This window comes from Oryzias latipes, chromosome 20 (assembly GCF_002234675.1).
Source record: "Oryzias latipes chromosome 20, ASM223467v1".
Classification (NCBI taxonomy): domain Eukaryota; kingdom Metazoa; phylum Chordata; class Actinopteri; order Beloniformes; family Adrianichthyidae; genus Oryzias; species Oryzias latipes.
The window spans coordinates 15,334,568-15,356,975 of record NC_019878.2 but is presented as its reverse complement, the minus strand read 5'-3'; the positions used below and the strand labels follow the sequence as shown (position 1 = coordinate 15,356,975).

The window sequence follows — 22,408 nt, the reverse complement described above, 5'->3', positions numbered from 1 at the left end:
ACTTACCCTAATAAATAGACCCAACTCATATTTAAGCTACATTTTCCTATTCTTCTCGATCAATGGCTGGTGAATAACAGTGACAAATGACTTGCCAAATTGTTAGAACCTACAAAAGAAATATCTGTTGCAGATAAGAGGTGTGGCAAAGACCCCAATTTAGACCAAGAATCAAAGAGACAATCCCTGTGGCGCTCTGGTATGTAATTACATTTCTGGGTAATTGTGCTGCCAGCTATGGGAGGCCTGACTCTACTGTGAAAAGCCCTGAGACAATGCATTTTCAACACTTGTGGAGTGGAAGATAGCAAGAGGAAGCTTTCTAATTAAAAGAATACTGCGTCAGACGGGCGAAGTAAGTTGTCTAAATGGAAATGTAACACTTAGTTTGGCTCCAAGCCCGCCAAAGATACAAAACTGTTGCAGAAAAAGCGAGCAAGGCATCATCTCGTGTAAGTGTTTATTTACTAAACTTTGCAGAAAGGTTGTGGTAAAAGATTGTATCCTTGTATACGTGTTTGACCCTATAAATGTCTTTTTAGATGATTAGGCTTAATGTCCCACTCCAATCATCTTTTGATCTATTTTAAATTGTTCCCTGTGGTCTTTTAATTATGAATATTCAAATTTTAGCAAAAAAATCAAAAAATGTGTGTTGTTTTCTAGGACATAGTTTCTAAAAAGCAGTCGTAGTTCATTAGTCATTTGCTTATGAGTTTTGGACAGGACTATTAGCGTGGAGCATCCACGCCTCCCTTCCCCTCCCCATTGAGCTGAGAGCTCTCTGTTTCATTCAACCGGTGAAACTAAATTGACGACGAGCTACATGCACTTTCATCCAGATCCCAGCTCGGACGAAAACAAAGACGTACGTGGATTTAGGAGGAGGGAGGGAGCCTGTGGCCTGCTCAGCGTATTTCTAAGTCACAAATTTGGATCTTTTTCAAACCTCTTTCTTTTGTCTGTTCCTGAGTCACAAACATTTAAATAAACACTCAAAAATGCAATTTTAAGCTTAATTTTCTTTATATGTGTCCTCCGTCATGAGAAAAATCTCACAATAACATGCTAAAAACAATACAAAAAAAAATCTTTCTTTAAGAGGTCTATTCATAGTGTGACCCATTCAATGTTGAAGTAGTTTGAGCATCTCTGTCTGAGGAAGCAAGCTATTATGTTCACAAGAGTACCAGATTGGCCTTATCCACATGGAAGGTAGTGTTTTCTTCAAGGAAAATAACCTGGGAAGTCTGATTTTTCTTGCACCACATGACTATGCTATTACATGAACTACATCCACTCGTGATTATAATAACTCCTTAGTAACATTGTGTTGATCAACAGCTCAACACTTCTGTCCCACAGAGGAAGTGGCATCACTCATGCTTACGGTGAAGACAGAGTACACTCAATTAGCACCCCTCTAAAACAGGGATATTATTTTGAGACGGGCGGACTGCACTGGCAGCCCCAACGTGATCCCCTGAGTTTGACTCATTGCTTTCTAAATGTCTGATGGGGAGAAGGAGGCTGAAAAAGGTGTTTTGCCTTCAAACTACGTGGCATGGAAACAAATGACTCCATGTTTTTATTGTGTCTGCTTCGAAGATGAGACGACTGTTCACAGAGGCCCCGGAATTGACTTTAATGTCACCATGTGATAGAGAAATTACCCCGAGATGACAAAAAGCATCAGCAACTTCAATTACCTGTTTAGTGCTGCCAGCCATCCCCAGGTCTTTAAAGGGAGAATCTCACTACAATGAAGTCAGGCTTTAAACAGATGAGGGGTAAAAGGCTATTTACTTCTTCTCCACATGTGAAAGTGCCCTATTTTTTCCCCTGTATTTATAGTACTGTCGTAAATACACGTTTTCTGTCTTTTAAATATGCAAACAAAGAGAGAAATAATCAAATTTAATAATCAGGTGTAGAAAGGGCTGAGTAGTTGCTGAAATGAACACATGGAGGGACTCACTCTCATCCACATGCATTTCAAAAAATTGAAAACATCTCATATTTCTCCACTTGATGCTTGTAATGGATTGGAAAGAATTCAGGTCACTTAGGAGGAAATTGTCTGCTGAAATGACCTGAAAACCAAATCCTGAAAAGAAAAAAAGACAGTTACTCCCTCAGAAAACATGAAATTCAAATGAAGCCACTGTCCTACTGCCCTTCATTTGAGGAAAACATTTCATGCAAAAACGTTAAGATTTTTTCTTTTTTCGGGGGGGAATTCTGTTTTTAGTGGACGGCAGTTGGTCATGCTGGTCTTCGTGGTCCAAGTGCTCTGTGACGTGTGGAAGGGGGCACTACATGAGGACCCGGACCTGCAGCAACCCCCCACCTGCTAACGGAGGGGACATTTGCCTGGGTCTGCACACTGAGGAGGCACTCTGTAACACACAAGCCTGTCCAGGTACGCACACAAACCGAAGAGACAGGCACTGACACATCTCGTGTTCATTTCACGGTTTCTTTAAAGTTCCCATACATCACAAAAAATGACAAAGTCAGCCAAAGTGTTGCACACACACACACACACAAACACACAGACAAGCTGTGAGATGTGCTGTCGTGGCTGTTTCCAGAGAGTTGGTCCAGGTGGTCGGAGTGGTCCCACTGCGACTCCAGCGGCGCCCAGCTGCGGGTGCGTCACTGCGATGTCCTTTTTCCCACTGGAAACCAGTGTTCAGGAAACAGCAGTGAGACCAGGCCCTGCTCGCCTGACTCCAACTTTATACCAGGTGCACACACATTCACACAAAACACAAGCGTTCGCTAGCTTTATTGATGTGTCGCTCAGCCATGCGTAACTTAGCACACACGGATAAGCAAGCCCACACCTTCTGCGCCACCCACCACCATATGTCGCCGGTGTTAATTCAGTTTATTTTCAAGAGTGGTGTGAAAAAAATACATTGTTTATCCCTCTGAAAGAATCGCCTCATGGCTGAGGTCGGCTTTTGTGGCAAGCCAGAACTTTTGGAGATGTTTTAGATGAGTGTCAGTGTTGCAAAAACTCCCAAGAGCAGAAAATTATTACATGGGCACAGACCAATAAAGCACCAACAATAAAGTCAATGTTATTAAACTACTGCCAAAATTTCATTCTACAATTTCTGCTGACTTCTCCAAAAAAATGCTATTGTCACCTAATTTCATTTCTGCTCATTTTTTATGCATTTCTTCCATCTTCTTTGGTTTCTGGGTTGTCATGACAATCTAGTCTTTTTTAAGGCAACGGTGTGATTGCATAAGACACCAAAACTGATAAAATAAGATAAATGTTATTGATTTCCTACAGAGAACCAGCCCTCACTACGCCTGCCAAGTTTCAGAGACACCCACGCTGTGTTTTTCTCACAGGTCTCAATCTGCCTGAACAGATTCACAACAAATCAAATGAAGCATTAAAGGCACACAAAAAAAAGCTGTTTGCAAAGGTTAAACTGACTTTCTCTGACGACAAAGTCAACAGGAAAGAGGGCTTGTATAAAGAATTTAAAAAAAATAAACTTTTCTTTAAAGAAAGTTTAAGCTGCTCTTTTACTTTTTCACACCCGACATACATTTACTTCTAGTATCTTCAGCATCAGGACTTTTGGCTTTCAAAATCCTCTTTGAATGAAGACTTTGGTAAAATCCGAATTGCTTCCCTACCCCTATTCCCTCCCCGAATTTACTACAGCTCGATGATATCATCAAAAGCCGCCAGTCATTTACATTTTTTTCATGAAAAACCAAAAACTCAATACTTACATTTAAATGTAAACTTCCGTGCTTCAGAGCACAATCATGTGAAGAAATGCGTTTCTCCTCCGCACCACTGCGCTACCCGGATCACCCTACCGATGGAGGGATAGCCGGCCCTAAATCGCTATGGTTCCCCCTTTAAAAAAAAAACTTTCGGACACCACTACACCTACAAATGCCCCTACAATTGGAGCAATAGGGAGGAGATATAGGACTAGGGAAGCAATTCGGATTCAGCCTTTAAGTCCTGGATGAATGAGAACCTTCATAGACTTATGAAATTTATTTATTTCTGGTAATGAACCAATCCAGTTTGATGGTATTCTTCTTATTCATTCCCAGTGGCCTTCATTGCTATTTAAGATGTAAGACCACTCTCCTCTGAGTCAAGAAATACATGACCTGGAAGCTGAAAGGAAGAGAAGGACGTGATGATTTCATAGATTTAGTTAGGATGAAAGGTTGGAAGTTTAGCAAATCCTCGTGAATATACTCACATCCCACTCACACCATTAGTGTTGACAGATGCCCAGACAGACTGCTCCTTATTGACAGATTGTAATGCGAGACACAGAAAAGTATCGATCTCTGCATCTCTGCTCAACACAGATCATTAAAACTCCTCCTTTTAACAAAGGACAATTGTGCTTCGCATTGTTTGACCGGAAACACTTTAGGCGCCATAAAAGACCTATTTTTATGCGATGCGCTCCAATAGAATATTTATCATTTTAGTCAACTTCAGCAGGCTTTTATTCTCTGATGTGCATAAAAACAGTTGATTAAAACATATTTTTTTGCTCATCTGTAATTACCAATTAAAAATCTTTCCCATAAAATGGTTCCCATTTACCTTTTTAACTTGCCATCCATTTCTTTTTATGGGAAAGCTAGTCTATTAAGGTTCATTTAGTAATGTCTTATATTTCATTTCCTCTAAATGAGCACCAGTCCTTTTTATAAACCACTCCAGGTGCCGTGATTATGAAGTTTTATGATTATGTGTTTTGCGGTGAGAAACAGCTTTCATCTTCATACTCACCTTGAAGAGCACAATTTGTCACACTGACGGAGGTTATACGTGTGCTGGTTTTGGCTGTAATAATGATGCCTTTTGGTGTTTCTTCTTCTTTGTCAGAGGTCTCAATTGCCCGCTCCAGTCAGGAGGAGAGGCGCTGTGGAGGTAATTTCTGTCTGTCTGTGGGGATGAGGGAAATGGGAAGAAAATATCTTGCCTAAAACATATCCAGAATAATGAGTAACCAGATAGTAAAGCACATTTAATGTGTACTAGAAATGTAATGTGATTATCAAACTGCTTAGACTGCTGATTTTGGGATATAATTAAAGGTTTATTAAACACATGTCATTTAGTTTGAAAAAAGTGGTTTACTCCTTTACTATTTCTTTAAAAAAGAATGGTTTATAGAAAAATGTGAATGCATGAAAAAAACTGTTTTATGTTGCTACAAAGCTTTGAGGTTGTTCTCCATTTACATCTGACCAGTGTGCACTGGTGTAAAAATCTGGGTCTTGGTTTACTTGCAAGTGAATCTTGTTGCCAATAATATAGTAATATCCAGGAGGTTTGGTTCATTCTCTAAAGTGGAATGATAAAAGCACACCAGCTATTACCGGTCCAATCAGAAGAATTTTCTGACCTGAACCTGCTCTAGATTACAAATCCATTTCCACTTTCCTCTAAATGCTCCACTTTTAGCAGTAGGTGTAAAAGCTCAGCTGTTCTAGAGTGGACCAAATAAAAATTCCAGTTCATTTGCAAGTGAACTCCAGTGCAGTTTACTACAGCGTGAATGCAAGTGAACTAAGCAGTAAGCAAAAAAAGAGGAAGGAAACCTGTACACAAGTATGCAAAAACAGGTCACAGCACAATTCTGACTTATGAAAAAGCTCAAAATGCATTTAGCTGGTAAAAATGGTGTGGTAAAGATGTAATAGATCAGTGGTCTCCAACCTTTTAACCTTTTTAAGCCCCAGACTGGTTTAATGTCATCCAATATCTTAATGACGCTAAAGTTGACGACGGATTCACACATATATATATATATATATATATATATATATATATACTATGAATATATACTATGAATATATACTATGAATATGTGATACAACTGGTATTTTCTAAGTATAATAAGAAACGTGAATCCACCGTTTGAGCAACTTTATTATCGTAAAATTAGACAGCAGTTTTCCAAAATAAAACTTCCTTCAGAATCAGATTATTATTTTATTTCTCTGCTGCCAACTGCCCCACCAGTCTACGGCCCAGAGATTGGGGACTGCCATGATAGGAGGACTTGTGTAACTATTTATTTTTCTTTCTTTGTATGTTTTTTGTCTTGTTTTTTTACTTCCTGGTAAAAGCTTATTTGAGGTACCAGCCCATCTAAAATCACATTACAAAAGACAAACAACCAAATGAATGTGTGGATTATTTTTTGTGCTTTCCTCATCAATTACAACCATCCTACTCGACTATCCTGCTGTGAAAAGTGCCCAAAATGTACGAACTGTCACCATCGTCCTGTTGACGAGTCCCTGTCCTCTGTTCCAGATTTCAATCTTTTCCACATGATTGCTGTTGGTCTAAGCAGCTCCATTCTTGGCTGCTTGGTTACCCTGCTCGTCTACTCCTACTGCCAGCGCTACCAGCAGCAGTCCCACGACGCCACCGTCATCCACCCCATCTCAGCTGCGCCACTCAACACCAGCATCACCAATCACATCAACAAACTGGACAAATATGACACTGTGGAAGCCATCAAGGTCTGTAGGCAGATGTGCTCTGGTTTTATTGTTTCACAGATGGATGTCCAGGTGCAAGGGCTCCCTCTGTGATGTTTCCTTATTTTTGGGGGGCTAAATTAAATGATGCTATGGTTTCTCTGTAAGTCAGTGAGCAAGGGTCTGCCTCCTCCTCCTTCAGTGTCAGCTGAGATTAAATAGATGTCTTACTCCATGACTCTTACTGTCAAACCACCTCCTGTCACAGGCCACACTGTAGTCATGTAACAAATGGGCAGTCATGCGTTTATCCCCCCTTCGTGGGCTCCTTTGTTGTGTGTGTTGGTGTGTGACTTTGCTTCGTGGTAATGGCCTCACATTCCCTTCTCATAACATACTAATGCAATTACTTAATGGTGCATAGGTAGGTAATCAGCAAAGCCACTCTGTGTCTGCACATTTCCATCCCCTGACCAGATCTTTGTGTCTGTATTGCATTCTAAAGCAGAGACAGTTTGAAGTAGCAGAGTCAGTGGAGAGGATCCAGCTACTCTCATGGTGCAAATAGCCTCTTATCCGCTGTTACATCAGGCCTTCAGAGCCAGGCTGGGCCGATGATTAGTGCTTGTTCTCAGACACTCCATTCTACAGCTTCTACGGCTGGTTTGGAGGATTCCCTGTGCTCTGTGTTAAAGAGGGTTTTACCACTTTCCCGCCCTTACTTTAAAAAGTGGCTTGAAAGACACTGAATCAGATAACATAATTTATACCCAGAAGAGGAAAAAGGGGTCTAAGCACATATTACCTTTTCAAGGGGCTTTCTGTTTAATTTGCAAAGACAATCGCAGATCAGAAGAGCTTTACTCATAGTTTTAAGTATTTACATTAAAAATAAAATTTTAAGGACTATTTTAACAGTAAACTGCTGCTCCAGGAAACATAAACAACCATTTTTTGCCAATTTTTTTTGCCAAGTTTTTAATTTAGTTCTAAACTTTTTTAAATTATTATAAACTTACCTCTTTGTCTATTTTAACTTTCAAGTTTGAGGATTAGTACAACATTGCGAGATTAAAAAGATTACAAAAATAAAACATATTTGTGTTTTTATAAATGAAAATGTCCTCATATTAGCAAATTGTATTCATTTTCCATTTTCCAAAGTGCAGACAAAGACATTTTTATTTTGCTCTTCAGGACTCTGGGAAGCATCTTTAGTCTGTTTTGTAACGTCTTTCTTGTTGGTGGATTCAGAGGAATTTGAAGTTAGATCAAGGCCATCCCTCAACATGCTGTTAACTAGGTTTTGCTAAAAGTTTAATGATATGCATGACATTTCTTTTGAAAACAACATTAAATATATGTTTATCTTCAAATATGTTCCCCTGAAAGAAAAGTTTGAATTAGCAACAAACTAAACAAACACAAACTGGCCTTAAAGAAAATTTAAAATTGGGATCTTCCTCATCTTTTCCAACATGGCTAATGCCTTCACTGCCAGCGGTTTTGCACTGGATAAACTAAGTAAACACAAAAACCTCCTAACACAGATATGCAAATATTTTATAGAGCTTTTTCAAGAGTGAACAGACTCTTTGGCTTTAAGCAGAATTATTTAAAAAGCAGCGCCTTTACTGGTGTGAAGCCTCTGTCTTTCATGCAATTAGATTCAGGAGCATGCAGCAATAATTTAGTTAGTGCAATTTCAGGTAGAGGTGAATATGAATACAGACAGTCGATGCAAAAACACAGGATCTGCATGAAAAATGAGAAGCACTTTTTCTTTTACAAGTAACTTCTACCTCCAGCTTCTAATCACCGTTACAGAAGTTTTCATTATTGTGTACAGATTTATAATTTATCTTTTGTTAAGGCTTAGAGGAGCAAAGAATGGTATGCATATTGCCTCTATACTAGTCGTCTGGACTGTTTCCAGTAGTTTTTGATCACATGTTTGAGGCTTCATTTACCTCTTTAGTCAATAAAAAGTCCTAGCTTTTCCTTGAGGATGACTCTTGCCCATTCCTTTCATCCCTGCAGCCAGATGTGTCGGTACTCTTGCCCTTGGACGACCCTGCCATGCACCAGCCTCTCTCTTCTAACATGGGGGTGTCCATGCGTGGACTGGAGATTTTCTACTAACCACTGACCTCTGCAACTGCTCGCCTTCTGATCCTTACCCCAACAACTCTTTTATACCCAACTTCGACTACTTCCTCTTCCCCAACATTCCCTGCCCTTCCACTTCCTGTGTGTGGCAGGTTGGAGCACGATTCTCTTTCCGCTCAGACCCTTCATCCTCCCATCATGACTGCCTCCCTTCTCCATTCTGGCTTGTGAGAAGGCAGCGTTTCTCTTTTTGTTCTCTTTTTAAAAAGTGCTTGCATTTGCATGTTTTTCTTTTCCTCATGTCCCTTCTATTTGCTTTTTTTATTTATTTCACCCCAAGTTTAATTTGATGGGCGAAGATAGATAGCTCATTGTGATGTTGGTTTAAAAACCTCAGCTGCTGCCTCTCTGTCACCAAAACCACTCAAAGAAAGGAGACACGATAGATGATGCTAACCACCACGATTCCACAGCTGCTAAAAAGTAGATATGGGGCCACCTGCAGAGATACATAACTGTCTGCGGGACAGCAGGAAAGCTGATTGCATCTCCCTCAAATCACATAATGGGAACACAGCAAAATAGGCCTTTTTTTGCCCAGCTCACTTGTTTCCTATCAGTCAGAAACATCCATCAGCTGCAAATGCAGCATCATCAAGTGTTCAATTATTCTTCCCCAAGGGGCTCCCATCACGCTTTCTACTACAGCAGACTGCATATGAACACATCTATTTGCCAAACTGCTGATGTTGTATTGAGCCGCACATCAGCAGCTCATTCCCTGTTTTTCTGCGTCACGCAGGGGCACAAAAAACGCCCCCATGACTCTTGCTTATTGTTTAACTGGGAAGTGGCTCTCCTTTTGATCGATTTTTATGACTTTGATTGTCCTGGAGGACCAACAATCTGAGGGCCATAAAAACTGCTGATGCTGGTTATTAGAGATGACAGAGGTGGACATTCGGATGTGCATCAAAATAATCTAGCCCCGTGGTTGCTTATCACTTTTCCAGCCTGTTTGCAAATGCTTTGACCTTGCTCTGTGAAATGTATGTTTCATAGGGCTGAGTGGCCTCCCATTGATTTGTGTTGCTCTTTCTTTCTTATACTTTTTTTTCCACCCCGCTTTTGTGGCTGTGGATGGATTTACTTTTACTTTGCCATCTGGGCTGAGTAATCACTTGATCCATGTGGCATAAACAAGTCCATGCTGGCTCCTCTTCCTTTCTTTTTCTCATCAGTTTTGTTTCAATTAATCTTTTTTTTTCCTTTCTTTTGCAGGCCTTCAACAAAAACAATCTGATTCTGGAGGAAAGAAACAAGTACTTCAATCCACAACTCACTGGGAAGACGTATACTAATGCATACTTCACTGACCTCAACACCTATGATGATTATTAACCTGAGACTTTTATGCCACATTCAAGACTCCTCCCTTATGACTGTCATTTTTTTGTGCTTTGTAATGAGATTCCTGACACCATGCGTGGGATTGTCCCACTGAGACTTAATGGCAGCTGGTTTGTGTTGAAAACCCAGACACACAATGCCGCCCGCAGGGGGAAATGCCTACTTTCTCTCAGGTGCCTTGGGGTACATTTGGAAAGCTCAGAAGGAAGGGGCCTATCCTGCATTGTCCCTGGATTTGGGAAAACTGGATCTACCCAATGTGGACACACACACAAAAAAAAACAAAAAAAAACAGAGAAAACCTGATCTTTGCTGTAGGATGCTGTGGGAAATCCCTTTCAACTTTCCTGTGATACTCCCGAAACAGACCTGGATTTCTAGCGGAGGAAAAGAACGCACAAATGGCACTGCATGACTTCATTTGTCGTGTTTGCTCTGCTGTTTGTTTTTCTGGGGTTTTTTTGTTTTGTTTTTTTGCATGACGGACCACATTCCAGGGTTCAAGTGGCATTTTCCTGTGGTCTTGGGTAAAAGGACTTGTTTTGGAAATCCTCGCAGCAAAAGTTTGGGTGTTGCTTGTTGGCTTCTACCAATCACCGAACAATCTCAAAAGCAGATGAACTTCCATCAACTGTTCTGTAGTCAGGATGTAGATATTTGTAATTTGTGGTCATTGATATTTTTTTTTTGTTTTTTTGCTTTCCTTTGTTTTTTGTTTTTTTTGTTTCTCTTGTAGTTTGATCAATTAATGTTTCTTTTATATACATATTTTTTTCATTTTGCTTTGAAATTGTCCATCTATTTGTTGTACAGGAGGCTAGATTTGACGCTTGTCTGTAGATTTTCTAAATAGCTTTTATTCAGTGACACAAGTGTTTTCAAAAACATATTTTTTTTTCTTTTGAAAAGAATAAAAAGGTTTATGTGCATTGTAGCAAGTGATTGGGAGTATGCTTAGCATACTGGATCATTGTAAGTCGTCGTCATTGTACTGTTTATGTAATTTTTGTATTAAAAAAAAAACATTTTCTTGTAAAACATTTTTTTGGCTTGAGAATTGGACGTGCCTCTGTAAGCAGGTTGTTAACAGCATTAACTGTACAGGTGGGACAAAAACTCTTTTATCTGAACCCCCAACTCATGCGGCCCATTAACTCACCAATTTCTTCAGTTAAAACGTTTTTCCTTTTTTTTACTTGTTTGCTTGTGTTATTGTGCAGAAATTAAAATGTTATTCCTACAAGACTTTCTCACTGTGACTTATCTAAATTCAGATGTGCAATCACCCTTTTCTAAATGCTGCTTTTCTTCACCGCCTTTCAATGAAAGACCAAAACATGAGGTAAATTTGTGAAAATAGGCATCACGAATTCACTGTCTAGTGTAATTCCCCCACAATGTTTGACAGTTGGATTTTCCTAAAGCATAATGCTGTGAAACCAGATCACAACAAATGCACGAGCTCTCAAAATCCTCTCTTAATCACCCAACACCAGAGAAAGAGGCTATTTAGACATTTTTAGCAGAGCCTGATGGAGGGAGAACCAAAGGGTTGAACATGTGCAAGGTGGTGGAGGTGGTAGGCCGCTGTTTAAAGCCTGAACTCCAATCATGTGATGGGAAGTAAAACAGCACATCAGGCTGTTCTTCATCAACCTTTACCCTGATTTCCCATCTGTGTGTTAATCAACCTCTGTTTAATGAATCCATTCACTTTGACTTCACTTTGCTATACCAGAATAAAGTGATGCAGCAGCAGACACCAAAGGGATAAAGTACAGAATGTGCCAGAACTGCAAGTTTATGTTAAAGGTTGGAAAAGTTGTGAAAGTGGCTCTAAATATGGACATTTGTCTCCCTGTGTCCGCAGAAGGTCTTTGGGTGCACAGGCACGCTGCTTAAAACAAGTCGTCCCCCATTGACCTCGCTCTGCTTTGAGCGATGAAAACCGTGCATGTATTTCCTGCAGGCACGCAAGCGCACATCCACAGCCAGCTGCATATTGCAGCAATGTTCCCCTCTCTTTCATCTCTCTGTGAGGTTGCCAGCAACATGAAGTATGCAGCTCATAGTCAGTCAGACACATGTGACATTCTCCTTTGACAGCAGGGATGCACGATAAATGACTTTCCCAAAGTGGCATTTGTGTGCTGCTAAAGTTCACAGCTAAAGGTCACAAGAGCAGGGCACGAGCATGTCGCGAAAGTGGCAGTGTGAGTACTTGCATGTGCACCAAAGAGTATGAGAGTCATGAGATGGACCACGATCTGGTATTTATCTTTGTAGGCTGATTGAGATTTTCCACTGTACTCATTTGGTCCTCAATGAATTTTAATGACTTTGGTGATTTTCTGGCAGTGCCACCAGTCATTTCCTTTTGGTCTTGTTTTTACTGTAATAGTTCACCTCAAAGATAAATTCTTATCACATTTCTGGCCTAGTCAAGCATGAAAACAGTTGCAAGCTTGTAGAAAAACTTTACAAAAGCAAGAAGAAAAAAGGTTTCTTTGCTGCAAGTTGACTTCTGGATCAACAAGTTAATATCTTGCATCCTTTTTTTAAAGTTTTAAACAACTACATTTGTTTCATTTTGAGGTCTATGCTTAATGAAATGAATTTTAAATAAAAGCACAGTGGGCTGGAGTCAAGGAGATGTGGAAAAAGTGAGAAATTTCACTAATTATGATCACAGTCATTTTCCAAAATTCCTTATTTACTAGAGATGCAAAGGATACAGATACATACTAAAAGATCAACTGACCCCTGGGAGTAACAGCAGAATCTGTTGAAAACAACAGATTTGATTATTATGTTGTTAAAAAGGTATAAAATCGATCAGAAAGTAAGATCGGAACAAGTCTTCTCTTCCTGTTGCGCTCTCTACTGCCTGCCTTTATATGCACATATGATGCGACCAAAGAGACGACCAATCACAAGCTTGCTTCCACCAAGTTGAGTCATTTACAATTGGCTGACAGTGAACCACAATGAGGGATGTGTGCACAAAACATACGAGAACAATTTTTTACAGCACTGCAAACAATACCTGAATAAAAAAATAATTCTGAAAGATTCTCCATTTTCAGCAGTAGTTGGGCAGATAAACACTCAATAAATTATACTTGTTTTACCTTTTGTTTCCACTTAGCTACATAGCAGGTGGGCAGGACTTAAACCAGTTTAGGTGATGATCTTACTTGGAACCATTTTTAAAGCGTGCACAGTTCAATATTAATCTTTGGTGAGTAGATATTCTGTGCATTAATCCATTAGAAATGTCTTAGGATCCATAGAGAGATCTATCCTTACGACATATTCTATCTCCTTTTTTATTTCTCCCAGAATGATCTTATTTTGGGGCAATCCCAAAAGACGTGTGTGTGGTCACCAACCATGCCACTGTTTCCCCAGCATCTGTCTGTAGTAGTACTTTTAAACAGATAGATTTTTTCCCAAAAATGAGAATATCATAGAGAATATTTATTTCCATTGTAAAAATTAAACTTTCATAGAATATTTCCTAATTTATTTTAAGTATTCATTTTTTTCATTTTCGCATTAAGTGGGGTTCCAGCTCATAAAACTCTAAAAATAAATTGCAATGCTCTGAAGAAATCCCTATTTATTTCTCAGTTTTTACAATAAGTTTTTTTTTTTTTTTGTCAAAAGACTTTGTCAAGTCTTTTGACAATTGACAAAGCCTCTTGGATAAGAGCTGATACGTCATCTAACTTTAAAAACTAGTCCAGATGACAGCCCCTAAACCTACTATAAAGACAGAGTTTGTAATTACATCAAATCAATCAAAATATATATATATTTTTTCAAAATGATGTGTCTATTGTCAATAGCATGGGCAAGGGCCAGGACCTGTTGTAACATGACATCTGCATCTCCATGCAGATCCTCATACATTCATTTTCTTGCATTTTTTAGCCCCTTGATGGCTATTGATGTAATAAGGCAACGCAAGGCAAGGCAAGTTTATTTGTATAGCACAATTCGTACACAAAGTAATTCAAGGTGCTTCACAAAACAGAAAAATGCATTAAAATCACAATACATCATAGAAATAATCAACGTAAAATTTACTTTAAAAGAAAAGGAGAAAAAAAAAAAAAAAAAAAAAAGATTTAAAAAGAAAGGAAGGAAAGAAAGGTGCAGATAGGACCTTTCAGTCATATACACGGCTAAACAGAAATGTTTTAAGTCTAGATTTGAACATGAACACAGAAGAGGCCTGTCTTACGCCTTCAGGGAGGCTGTTCCAGATTTTAGCTGCAGAATATTGAAACGCTGATTCCCCTTGTTTAGTTATGACTCTGGGAATCAACAGGAGGCCGCTCCCTGAGGTCCTCAGAGTACGAGATGGTTCATATGGCACTAACATGTCAGAGATGTACTTTGGTGCGTGGCCATGGAGAGACTTGTACACAAGCAGAGCTGCTTTGAAGTCTATTCTTTGAGGTACAGGGAGCCAGTGCAAAGACCTGAGCACAGGACTAATGTGATCATACTTCCTGGTTCTGGTCAGGACTTGAGCAGCAGCATTCTGGATGTACTGAAGCTGTTTTACAGCTCGTTTGGACAGGCCGGTGAGCAGGCCGTTATAGTAGTCTAACCTACTGGAGACAAATGCATGGATAAGTATCTCCAGGTCTCGCTTTGAGATTATGTTTTTGATTTTGGCAATGTTTTTCAGGTGGTAAAATGCCGCTGATGTTACTGACTTGATATGGCTGTTAAAGTTCAGGTCAGAGTCCATGATTACCCCTAGATTTCTGACTTGATTTGAGGGTTTAAGAGACAGAGAATGAAGGTAGCTGCTGACAATTTCTCTTTGTTTCTGTGGGCCAAAAACAATAACTTCGGTCTTGTCTGAGTTTAGCTGGAGAAAGTTGTTCTGCATCCACGCACTGATCTGTTGGAGGCAGTGGCTGAGTGAATCCACCGGCCCATATTCACCTGTTGTCAGTGACACATAGATCTGAGTATCATCTGCATAGTTGTGATAAGATATGTTATTACTGCGTATTAACTGCCCTAGTGGCAGCATGTAGAGGTTGAACAGAAGGGGTCCCAGGATCGATCCCTGGGGCACACCACAATTCAAGCCCATGTAGTCTGAGACACAACTCCCAATTTCAACAAAATATTTCCTGTCTTCTAGATAAGACTTGAGCCAACTTAGGGCAGATCCAGAGATGCCAACCCAGTCTTGGAGACTGTGCAAAAGGATCCCATGATCAACAGTATCAATAATAATGCATCAAACCACTTCTACTATAAAGTTATCCTCATATAGCATCTACTTGAAAACATCTACTTGAAAGCAAAAACATGCCTTTTTCCAAACTTCACTTGCGTAACTTGTTTTATAGAAAATCTCTTTCTTTGGTTTGCTGATTAGTCCTTGTCCATTCACCTTGTTGTTTCATTATACCAAGGTTCACTTGACAGTTAACAGAGACACTCAATTTCAAGCAGACCCATCTTTGAAAGGTGGGGTTCCCAAGGAAACTACACAACCCTGAGTGACAGCATCCTCATTCACTGCATTAATCCAAAACTGCATTTTACCTGGAAGTCTAAAAAACTTCAAAGAAGTAACAATTCCACAACAGCTGTGCTTTGAAAAGTACCAAATAACATAGATATACATATAGTCGATTCTTTACACAGGAAATGCATGTGTTTTCACAGTATTAATCCTTGTGCTATCTTAGATGACCCCACCCTTGCATTGATGTGTTCTCCCTACCATGACAAAAGTGGATGAAAGGTGGAAAGATTTTATGTAATCCATGGACCCCAGTGAGGTTCACAAATCATTGAAAAAAAAAGGTTCAGCGCACTGTCTAGTGGGTCTAGATGACCCAACTCCCAATGTTAAAGTGCCTAGGATAGCACAAGGGTTACAAGTTCTCTTGTTCAATTTTGCAAGGACTTGGGTATAAATAAAGTTGTTGAGTTGATCTGAACTGAATGGGAAACACTGTCTCTTCATCCTTTTTAACATGTTAGTACTCTAAATAAACATTTATCAAAACCAATCCAACTGGAAATAGTATAAATGGAATAAAAGTAAATTACATTACGATTCCTACATCATTTGAAGTACTAACCCTTATATATTTTCCAAAGGATCTACGTTTCTTTGTGCAGAATCTCTGATAATTAACAGCTTGCACACACAGGTCTCTGAGTGGCAAACAAGGTGAGTGAGTGAGATTGTCCCTGTCAGGAAGGTAACAGAGCGTGAACATCTCATTAAACACCTCTTTTTCCTCTGGAGGCCTTTCTTTCTGTGAGTTTTTGTGACATATAGAGTGATTCACATAATTCCCTGTGCTTCAGGTTTGTCCTTCAGCCCCTCCCTCGGTGGATCCCCCTGTTAGCAGCGCAAAGTAGTCAACAAGTGGACACTGCACTGGTCAGTCAAAACTGGTACGTTTCTGCAAAGATAATCAGAAGTTGCAAAAATATATTCTGACCAAGACCCCGTGTAGTCAGCGAAAAAACTTTTTTTTAAAGGTTTTTAGTTAGAAAAGCCAATGATGAATGCAGGCTGTAGTCTACTGTTTGTAAGGGCTTGGGGGAATGATGATAGTAGATGTTGACTGAACAGCCTGGGGCAAAACTGCAGCCCACAGAACAAATGACGAGCTGCCACGAAGTTATGTATTTTTTGCAGTAGGAAAATAACAGTGATTACCAAATACCTGTCATGAACTACTACCTTTGCTGAAGTTACATTTACTGTAAGAGTTTTCACAGCATCATTGAAGTCTACCTTTTATTACAGTCACTGTGTACATCTATCCATTTCATGCCACTTTAGTTGTCATTTTTTGGCAATTAAATGCTTGAATCATCCCGTATTGTATTAGAGCGTCTTCTTAAAAGCTTTTTTACCTTCTTTTCTTATGTGGTTTATTTCAGATTAACACTTTGGTATCCTTCTAAATGTGTTCAAGTCTTTGTCTAAACATTTTTATTTACCGGTAGTAATGCTATGAAAGAAAACTGATCTTATGCAGTGGATGTGTTGTTAGTTTGGATTTCTCAATGTCTTGTGGCTTTCAGACAGGAAGAAGCTCGACTTCCATCAGCGCTCCTTCTGAGCCAGATATGTGTAGGCTGATAGGAAGCTGGCACACCACTGCCTCTTCCCTCATGCTAGACTGAGAGGTGAATGTCACCGGAGACTCGGATGCCAGCTGAGAGGTGCCACCATAAATCCCACCCCAAGACATCTGGAATCCCAGGTGCCTGTCGGGCAGATTCAGGTCTCGGCTCCAAGAAAACAAGAATCCTCACGGATGCCAAAAGCATTGCAACACCCGGCCAAGCCCTCCGGTGCTTATCGGCTTCACCACAACCCTTTATGGGCCTATTCACCTCATTCAAAGCTGTTATTTAGGTAATGAGCCAAGATGGCGGATACTGCTGCGCTCCAATTATCCACTACGTCTCCTCGCTTTTTCCTTGCCAGCTTTCCCACAAGTCCTGATTCTCCTCGGAGAGACCAGCTGCTCTGGCACGACTCTGCTTCCTCTGGATCTGCACAGAGGGGGACCTTTCAGGACAGAGGGGCTCTGTCAGCACCAGATTCACTCACAGGGGCTATTGATGACTGCCATGGAGCTGAGCTGAGCTCTGGACGGTCTTATCAACGGTGCAGAGGTGTCTTTTCAAGGCTTGTGTCATTAGTGTCCAAGGAAGCACCTTGAAGTTGAAGTTGGAATAAACACTTTTTGAAATATTAAACAGTTTCAGGTCTAAAACTAATGCAAAATTACACACCACTAAGCTGTTTTTATAACTGTTATTTTACATAATAGGATCAAACAAAAACAAAAAAACGATTTCACTTGACATTTAATTGTTTTGTAAAAGTCATTTTTTTTCTAAAACCATGCAATTATAATTAAACTCTTTAATGAAAAAAGGGAACATTTTTGTGAATCCTAAAAAAAAACTTTAAGCTATTTACAGAAGATTAAGAAGTGTCACAAAAATAAAAAATAAAAAACATTCAGTGTATTTAAAGGCTGAAAAGTTCATTGTTTAAAATTCAATTATGGGAAGAAACTCAGCCAAAAAGAGAGTAAATCTCTTTCAAAGCAGCTAAAGCTACATAGTTAGATTTTCATTCTTGGTAAAGAGCTCAATAGTTCAAATTACTTCACCTCAAAATGCTCATTTAGAAAGGGATAGTTTTCTTTAAACTATGCTAAAACCTTAAAACTACTTGGTGGAGGTTGAATTAACAAAGATAAAAAACAAAGTGGAAAGACTGCCAAGGTAAATGGTGCTTACCTAAGCTCTGAAAGTAAAAGATGAACAAAAGCAGAGTTACAGATGGATTGTGTGACAAATTCTTTATCATATAGTACTGAAACCAAGATTTTCATTTGTGAAACTCTAATGAACTTTGGCGGCTTAGGAACTTGAGGCTTCTATAGAGGCTGTGTTGTTGGGGTCCAATCCCCCTGTAAGGTCTCACATTGCAGACAGTGTGGGCTTGCTTACAGCACCTTCCCCCCTTCCCTCATCTCAGCCATCATTCTGCTGAGGTTCACTTCAGTGAGGAAGAGACTTGGGGGGTATCTGCAGCTCCAGGTAAGGGATGGATCTGTGACTGTGGCTTGGACCTTTCTGACAAACAGCTGCGGCAGCAGAACTGTTCTTTCACATTGAGAGAGGCCTGCTGAGGCGAATCATCTGTATAGGATGCATCCTGGCCGTCTCCTGGGGATGGTATTCTGGGCCTGTCCCACAAAGAGGGGCCCTCAGAGAAGAACCAGAACACACTGGAGGTTCTGTGTTTTTAATGCCTTAGTCACAAATGCCCACAAACAGATGGATACGGGCTAAATGCAGCTGAAAAATGGGCAAAGCTGTAGCCAGGTGGCCTGCATGTAACTTTAAGATCGTCGACAAGTCAGTGAGCCTGTAGAACAAAAATGTTCATGCTCATTTTTTTATTCAGGCATACTGCAAGCAACAGGTTCTAATGAACACTCAGATAACATGTAAGGGGGGAAGCGCAGGCATGTCATTCGAAGTTTTCTTTTTGTCAACCCCCCCAAAACCTGCTGAGTGCACAAGGGGCCCGTTGGTGCTGTTCAGGTGATAAGTGCATGCTCCTTGCGTGACCATCGTGTGCTCATTTTGTGCTGTCTAGTTGTTGGAATTTAGGTAATGGACAATCAGAGCTTAGTTTGTGTCCTATGGCATCTTGTGGTCACTTACGTATCAGGTGCACACCCCGTGCGTGCTGCATTTGCACGTGGTCAGCAAGCAGCCAGTGCGCACCTCATTAATGAGTACTGTGGGGCCTTAGGGCACCATACGGCAGCATCACCCGTGCGCCAAAAACACAATGCATTACCAAAAGTATTCACTAACCCACCCATCCAAATGATCAGAATCGGGTGTGCTAATCACTTGGCCTGGCTACAGGTGTATAAAATCAAGCACTCAGGGATGAAGACTGTTTTTACAAACATTTGTGAAAGAATGGTCCGCTCTCAGAAGATCGGTGAATTCCAATGTGGAACTGTTATAGGATGGCATCGGTGCAACAAACCCAGTGGTAAAATTCCCTCGCTCCTAATTATTCCACAGTCAACTGTCAGCTCTAATGTAACAAAATGGAAATGGTAGACCACGTAAACTGATGGAGAGGGGTCAGCCGATGCTGAATCGCACAGTGAAAAGAGGCACAGTCAATTGCTACAGAGCTCCAGCCTTCATGTGACCGTCAGCTTGGCCCAAGTACAGAACGCAGAGAGCTTTATGGAAAGAGTTTCAATAGCCGAGCAGATTCATCCAAGCCACACATCACCAAGTGCAATGCAAAGTGTCAGATGCAGTGGTGTAAAGCATGCCACCACTGCACTCAGTGGAGTGGAGATGCCTCCTCTGGAGCGATGAATCGCACTTTTCCATCTGGCAATCGGATGGACGAGTCTGGCTTTGGAGGTTGCCTGGAGAACGGTACATTTCTGACTCCATTGTGGCGAGTGTGAAATTTGGTGGTGGAGGAATTATGGTGTGGGGTTGTTTTTCAGGACTTGGGCTTGGTCCCTTAGTTCCAGTGAAAGGAACTTTGAATGCTTCAGGATACCAAAACATTTTGGAGAATTCCAGGCTCCCCACCTTGTGGGAACAGTTTGGAGCGGGCCCCTACCTCTTCCAACATGACTGTGCACCAGTGCGTAAAGCAAGATCCATAAAGACATGGATGACAGAGTCTGGTGTGGATGAACTTGACTGGCTTGCAGAGTCCTGACCTGAACCCGATAAAACACCTTTGGGATAAACTAGAGCGGAGGCTGAGAGCCAAGCCTTCTCCACCAACATCAGTGTGTGACCTCACCAATGACCTTTTGGAAGAATGGTCAAAAATTCCTATAAATACACTCCGCAACCATGTGGACAGCCTTCCCAGAAGAGCTAAAGCTGTAATAGTTGCAAAAGTGGACCGACATCACATTGAACTCCATGGGTTAGGAACAGGAAGGCACTTTGGTTGATTTGTGAAGGCAAGTGAGCAAATACTTGGTTATATAGTTTATTTGTAACCTACATTATCTTTAGAAATACAATGTTACATTCCATTTTCACGATGTCTGTAAAGGTGTGTGCACAAGCCTCAAATGAACAGCAAGACACACTCCTGTCTCTCCTGTCTACAACCCGTTATGGACGCCAAAAACCCCATGTGACAAAGGCATAAGAAGCTATTCGGGGTCACGATGGATAGATGGATATGTGTGAACATTCAAGAAAAGTTCTCCTTCACTTAACTTATTCTAACTTCATGCATGGAAGTTATTTTGAATAGAATTGTGTTTTGCAAATTCTTTAAATATTTTGCAGAGAGTTCATCATTGCTTTTATGTCTTTTTGTGTGGGTTTTGCCCTTGAAATTATTGGAGAAAGTCTGTGAAAGAAGTCGACTACTAAACGAGAGGCAATGGCAGATTTGAATACATTCAGGAGAAGCTAAAGACATGGAGTCACTGTCTTATTCAGTGATTTAGAATTGTTTTCATATTTCTGCATTATAAAGTACTTTCTCTTATTACCATATTCCAAAATGAACAATAGAACACCATGCATTCCCCTAAGGCATGGTTTGTCTCTATGATTAATGAAAGCACCATACTTAGCCAGTGGAGCACTTAAGGGATTCATGCTCATACAAAAATTGATTACCTTTAACAAGAAAATAATGGGGAATAGAGAGTACCTGTTTTACCTCACAATCCCTGCTGGTAAGCAATCATTGGCTGTGTAAAACCCTGGTAATAATCTCATGTATAAGTGCAAATAAAGCCCTGTAAAAACACTTCAAATGACAACTGAATGCTGCTATCAAGAAACAGTAAGGTTACAGGAAAGCAATTCGTCTTTGTAGTCACAGTAAAATTACAGTACTTGAATCTCAAATGGTCACCCAAAGCCTGACGTGAATGAGAATGACTGGTTATAATGTGTGACATGTTTATTCAATGTTAAATATTCAACTTGCTATTTTTTTTTTTTTTTTCAGATGAGAATTAGAACCAACTTTGCTGCTCTGCATTAAAGTAGTTCCTTATTTTTCCTCTCTCATTAGATTTATCCTCTCTGCTAATGGGCCTTGTGATGAGGTATTGATCTGCATCAAATAAGTATTAAAAGGACTGCAAACAAAAGCCTGAAATTGGAAAATAATGTTCAAAGTGCTGTTGGAGACTTTTCAGTGAGCCTGCTTGAATTTTTTTTTTTTAATTTGTATTCAATGCTTATAATTGACAATTTGCTAAGGTCTCCAGCTGCTGTTTTCTGCTCTTGAATAGCACACATTTCACCTCTGAAAATCTGAAGCCATTTTTTACAACAAAGACTTCACGCAGCAGTGAAATAAAACTCTGCGGGCATCTTGTTCTTTTCTGCCGAATGAGCTCTGACAGAATAAGGAAAAAAAAGGAATATAGCATTAAAACCTCAGGCTTAATCCCTGCAATGTTTCTGAACTCTGAAAATTGATGCAAATCAAAACTGCAAATATTTTCCCTGAAAGAATGGAACCCAACCTGGGCTAATTATTTGATTCAATTAGTTTATAAAGCACTCATTTAAAGTAGAGTTTGTCTCAGAAAGCTAGCTATAAAGCAAAAAAAATAATCAGCGAGCTTTGGTAATTATGATTGATGCATTTAAAATCATCCCAGAATAGTCTAATAAGGCCAGATTGACTTAATTGTATACTAATTGCCTGCATACGCGACCGATGAATGATATCAAATAATGTTTTCTGTTATTTTGGCACTACATGTAAGCAGGCAAATGGAGAGGAAAACTCCCTCAAGATATAAGATTATGG

The 22,408-nt window shown here is 40.0% G+C and overlaps 1 protein-coding gene across 5 annotated transcripts in view; it reads left to right on the top strand.

Annotated features, from left to right (window-relative positions):
- The window catches only part of sema5a (semaphorin 5A), a 142,135-nt gene extending 130,864 nt beyond the window's left edge, over positions 1-11,271 (top strand). For 3 of the 5 annotated variants that reach the window (XM_020712736.1, XM_004081015.3, XM_020712735.2), the window contains exons 18-22: positions 2,252-2,422; positions 2,595-2,750; positions 4,898-4,942; positions 6,338-6,549; positions 9,898-11,271. In XM_020712736.1, the coding sequence (XP_020568395.1) occupies positions 2,252-2,422; positions 2,595-2,750; positions 4,898-4,942; positions 6,338-6,549; positions 9,898-10,017 (704 nt within the window). In that variant the 3' untranslated portion in view covers positions 10,018-11,271. Of the gene's footprint in view, positions 1-2,251; positions 2,423-2,594; positions 2,751-4,897; positions 4,943-6,337; positions 6,550-8,547; positions 8,769-9,897 lie in introns of all 5 variants that reach the window. The other 2 variants (XR_002292683.1, XM_011488866.2) reach the window with 2 other exon arrangements.
- The last annotated feature ends 11,137 nt before the right edge of the window (positions 11,272-22,408 follow it).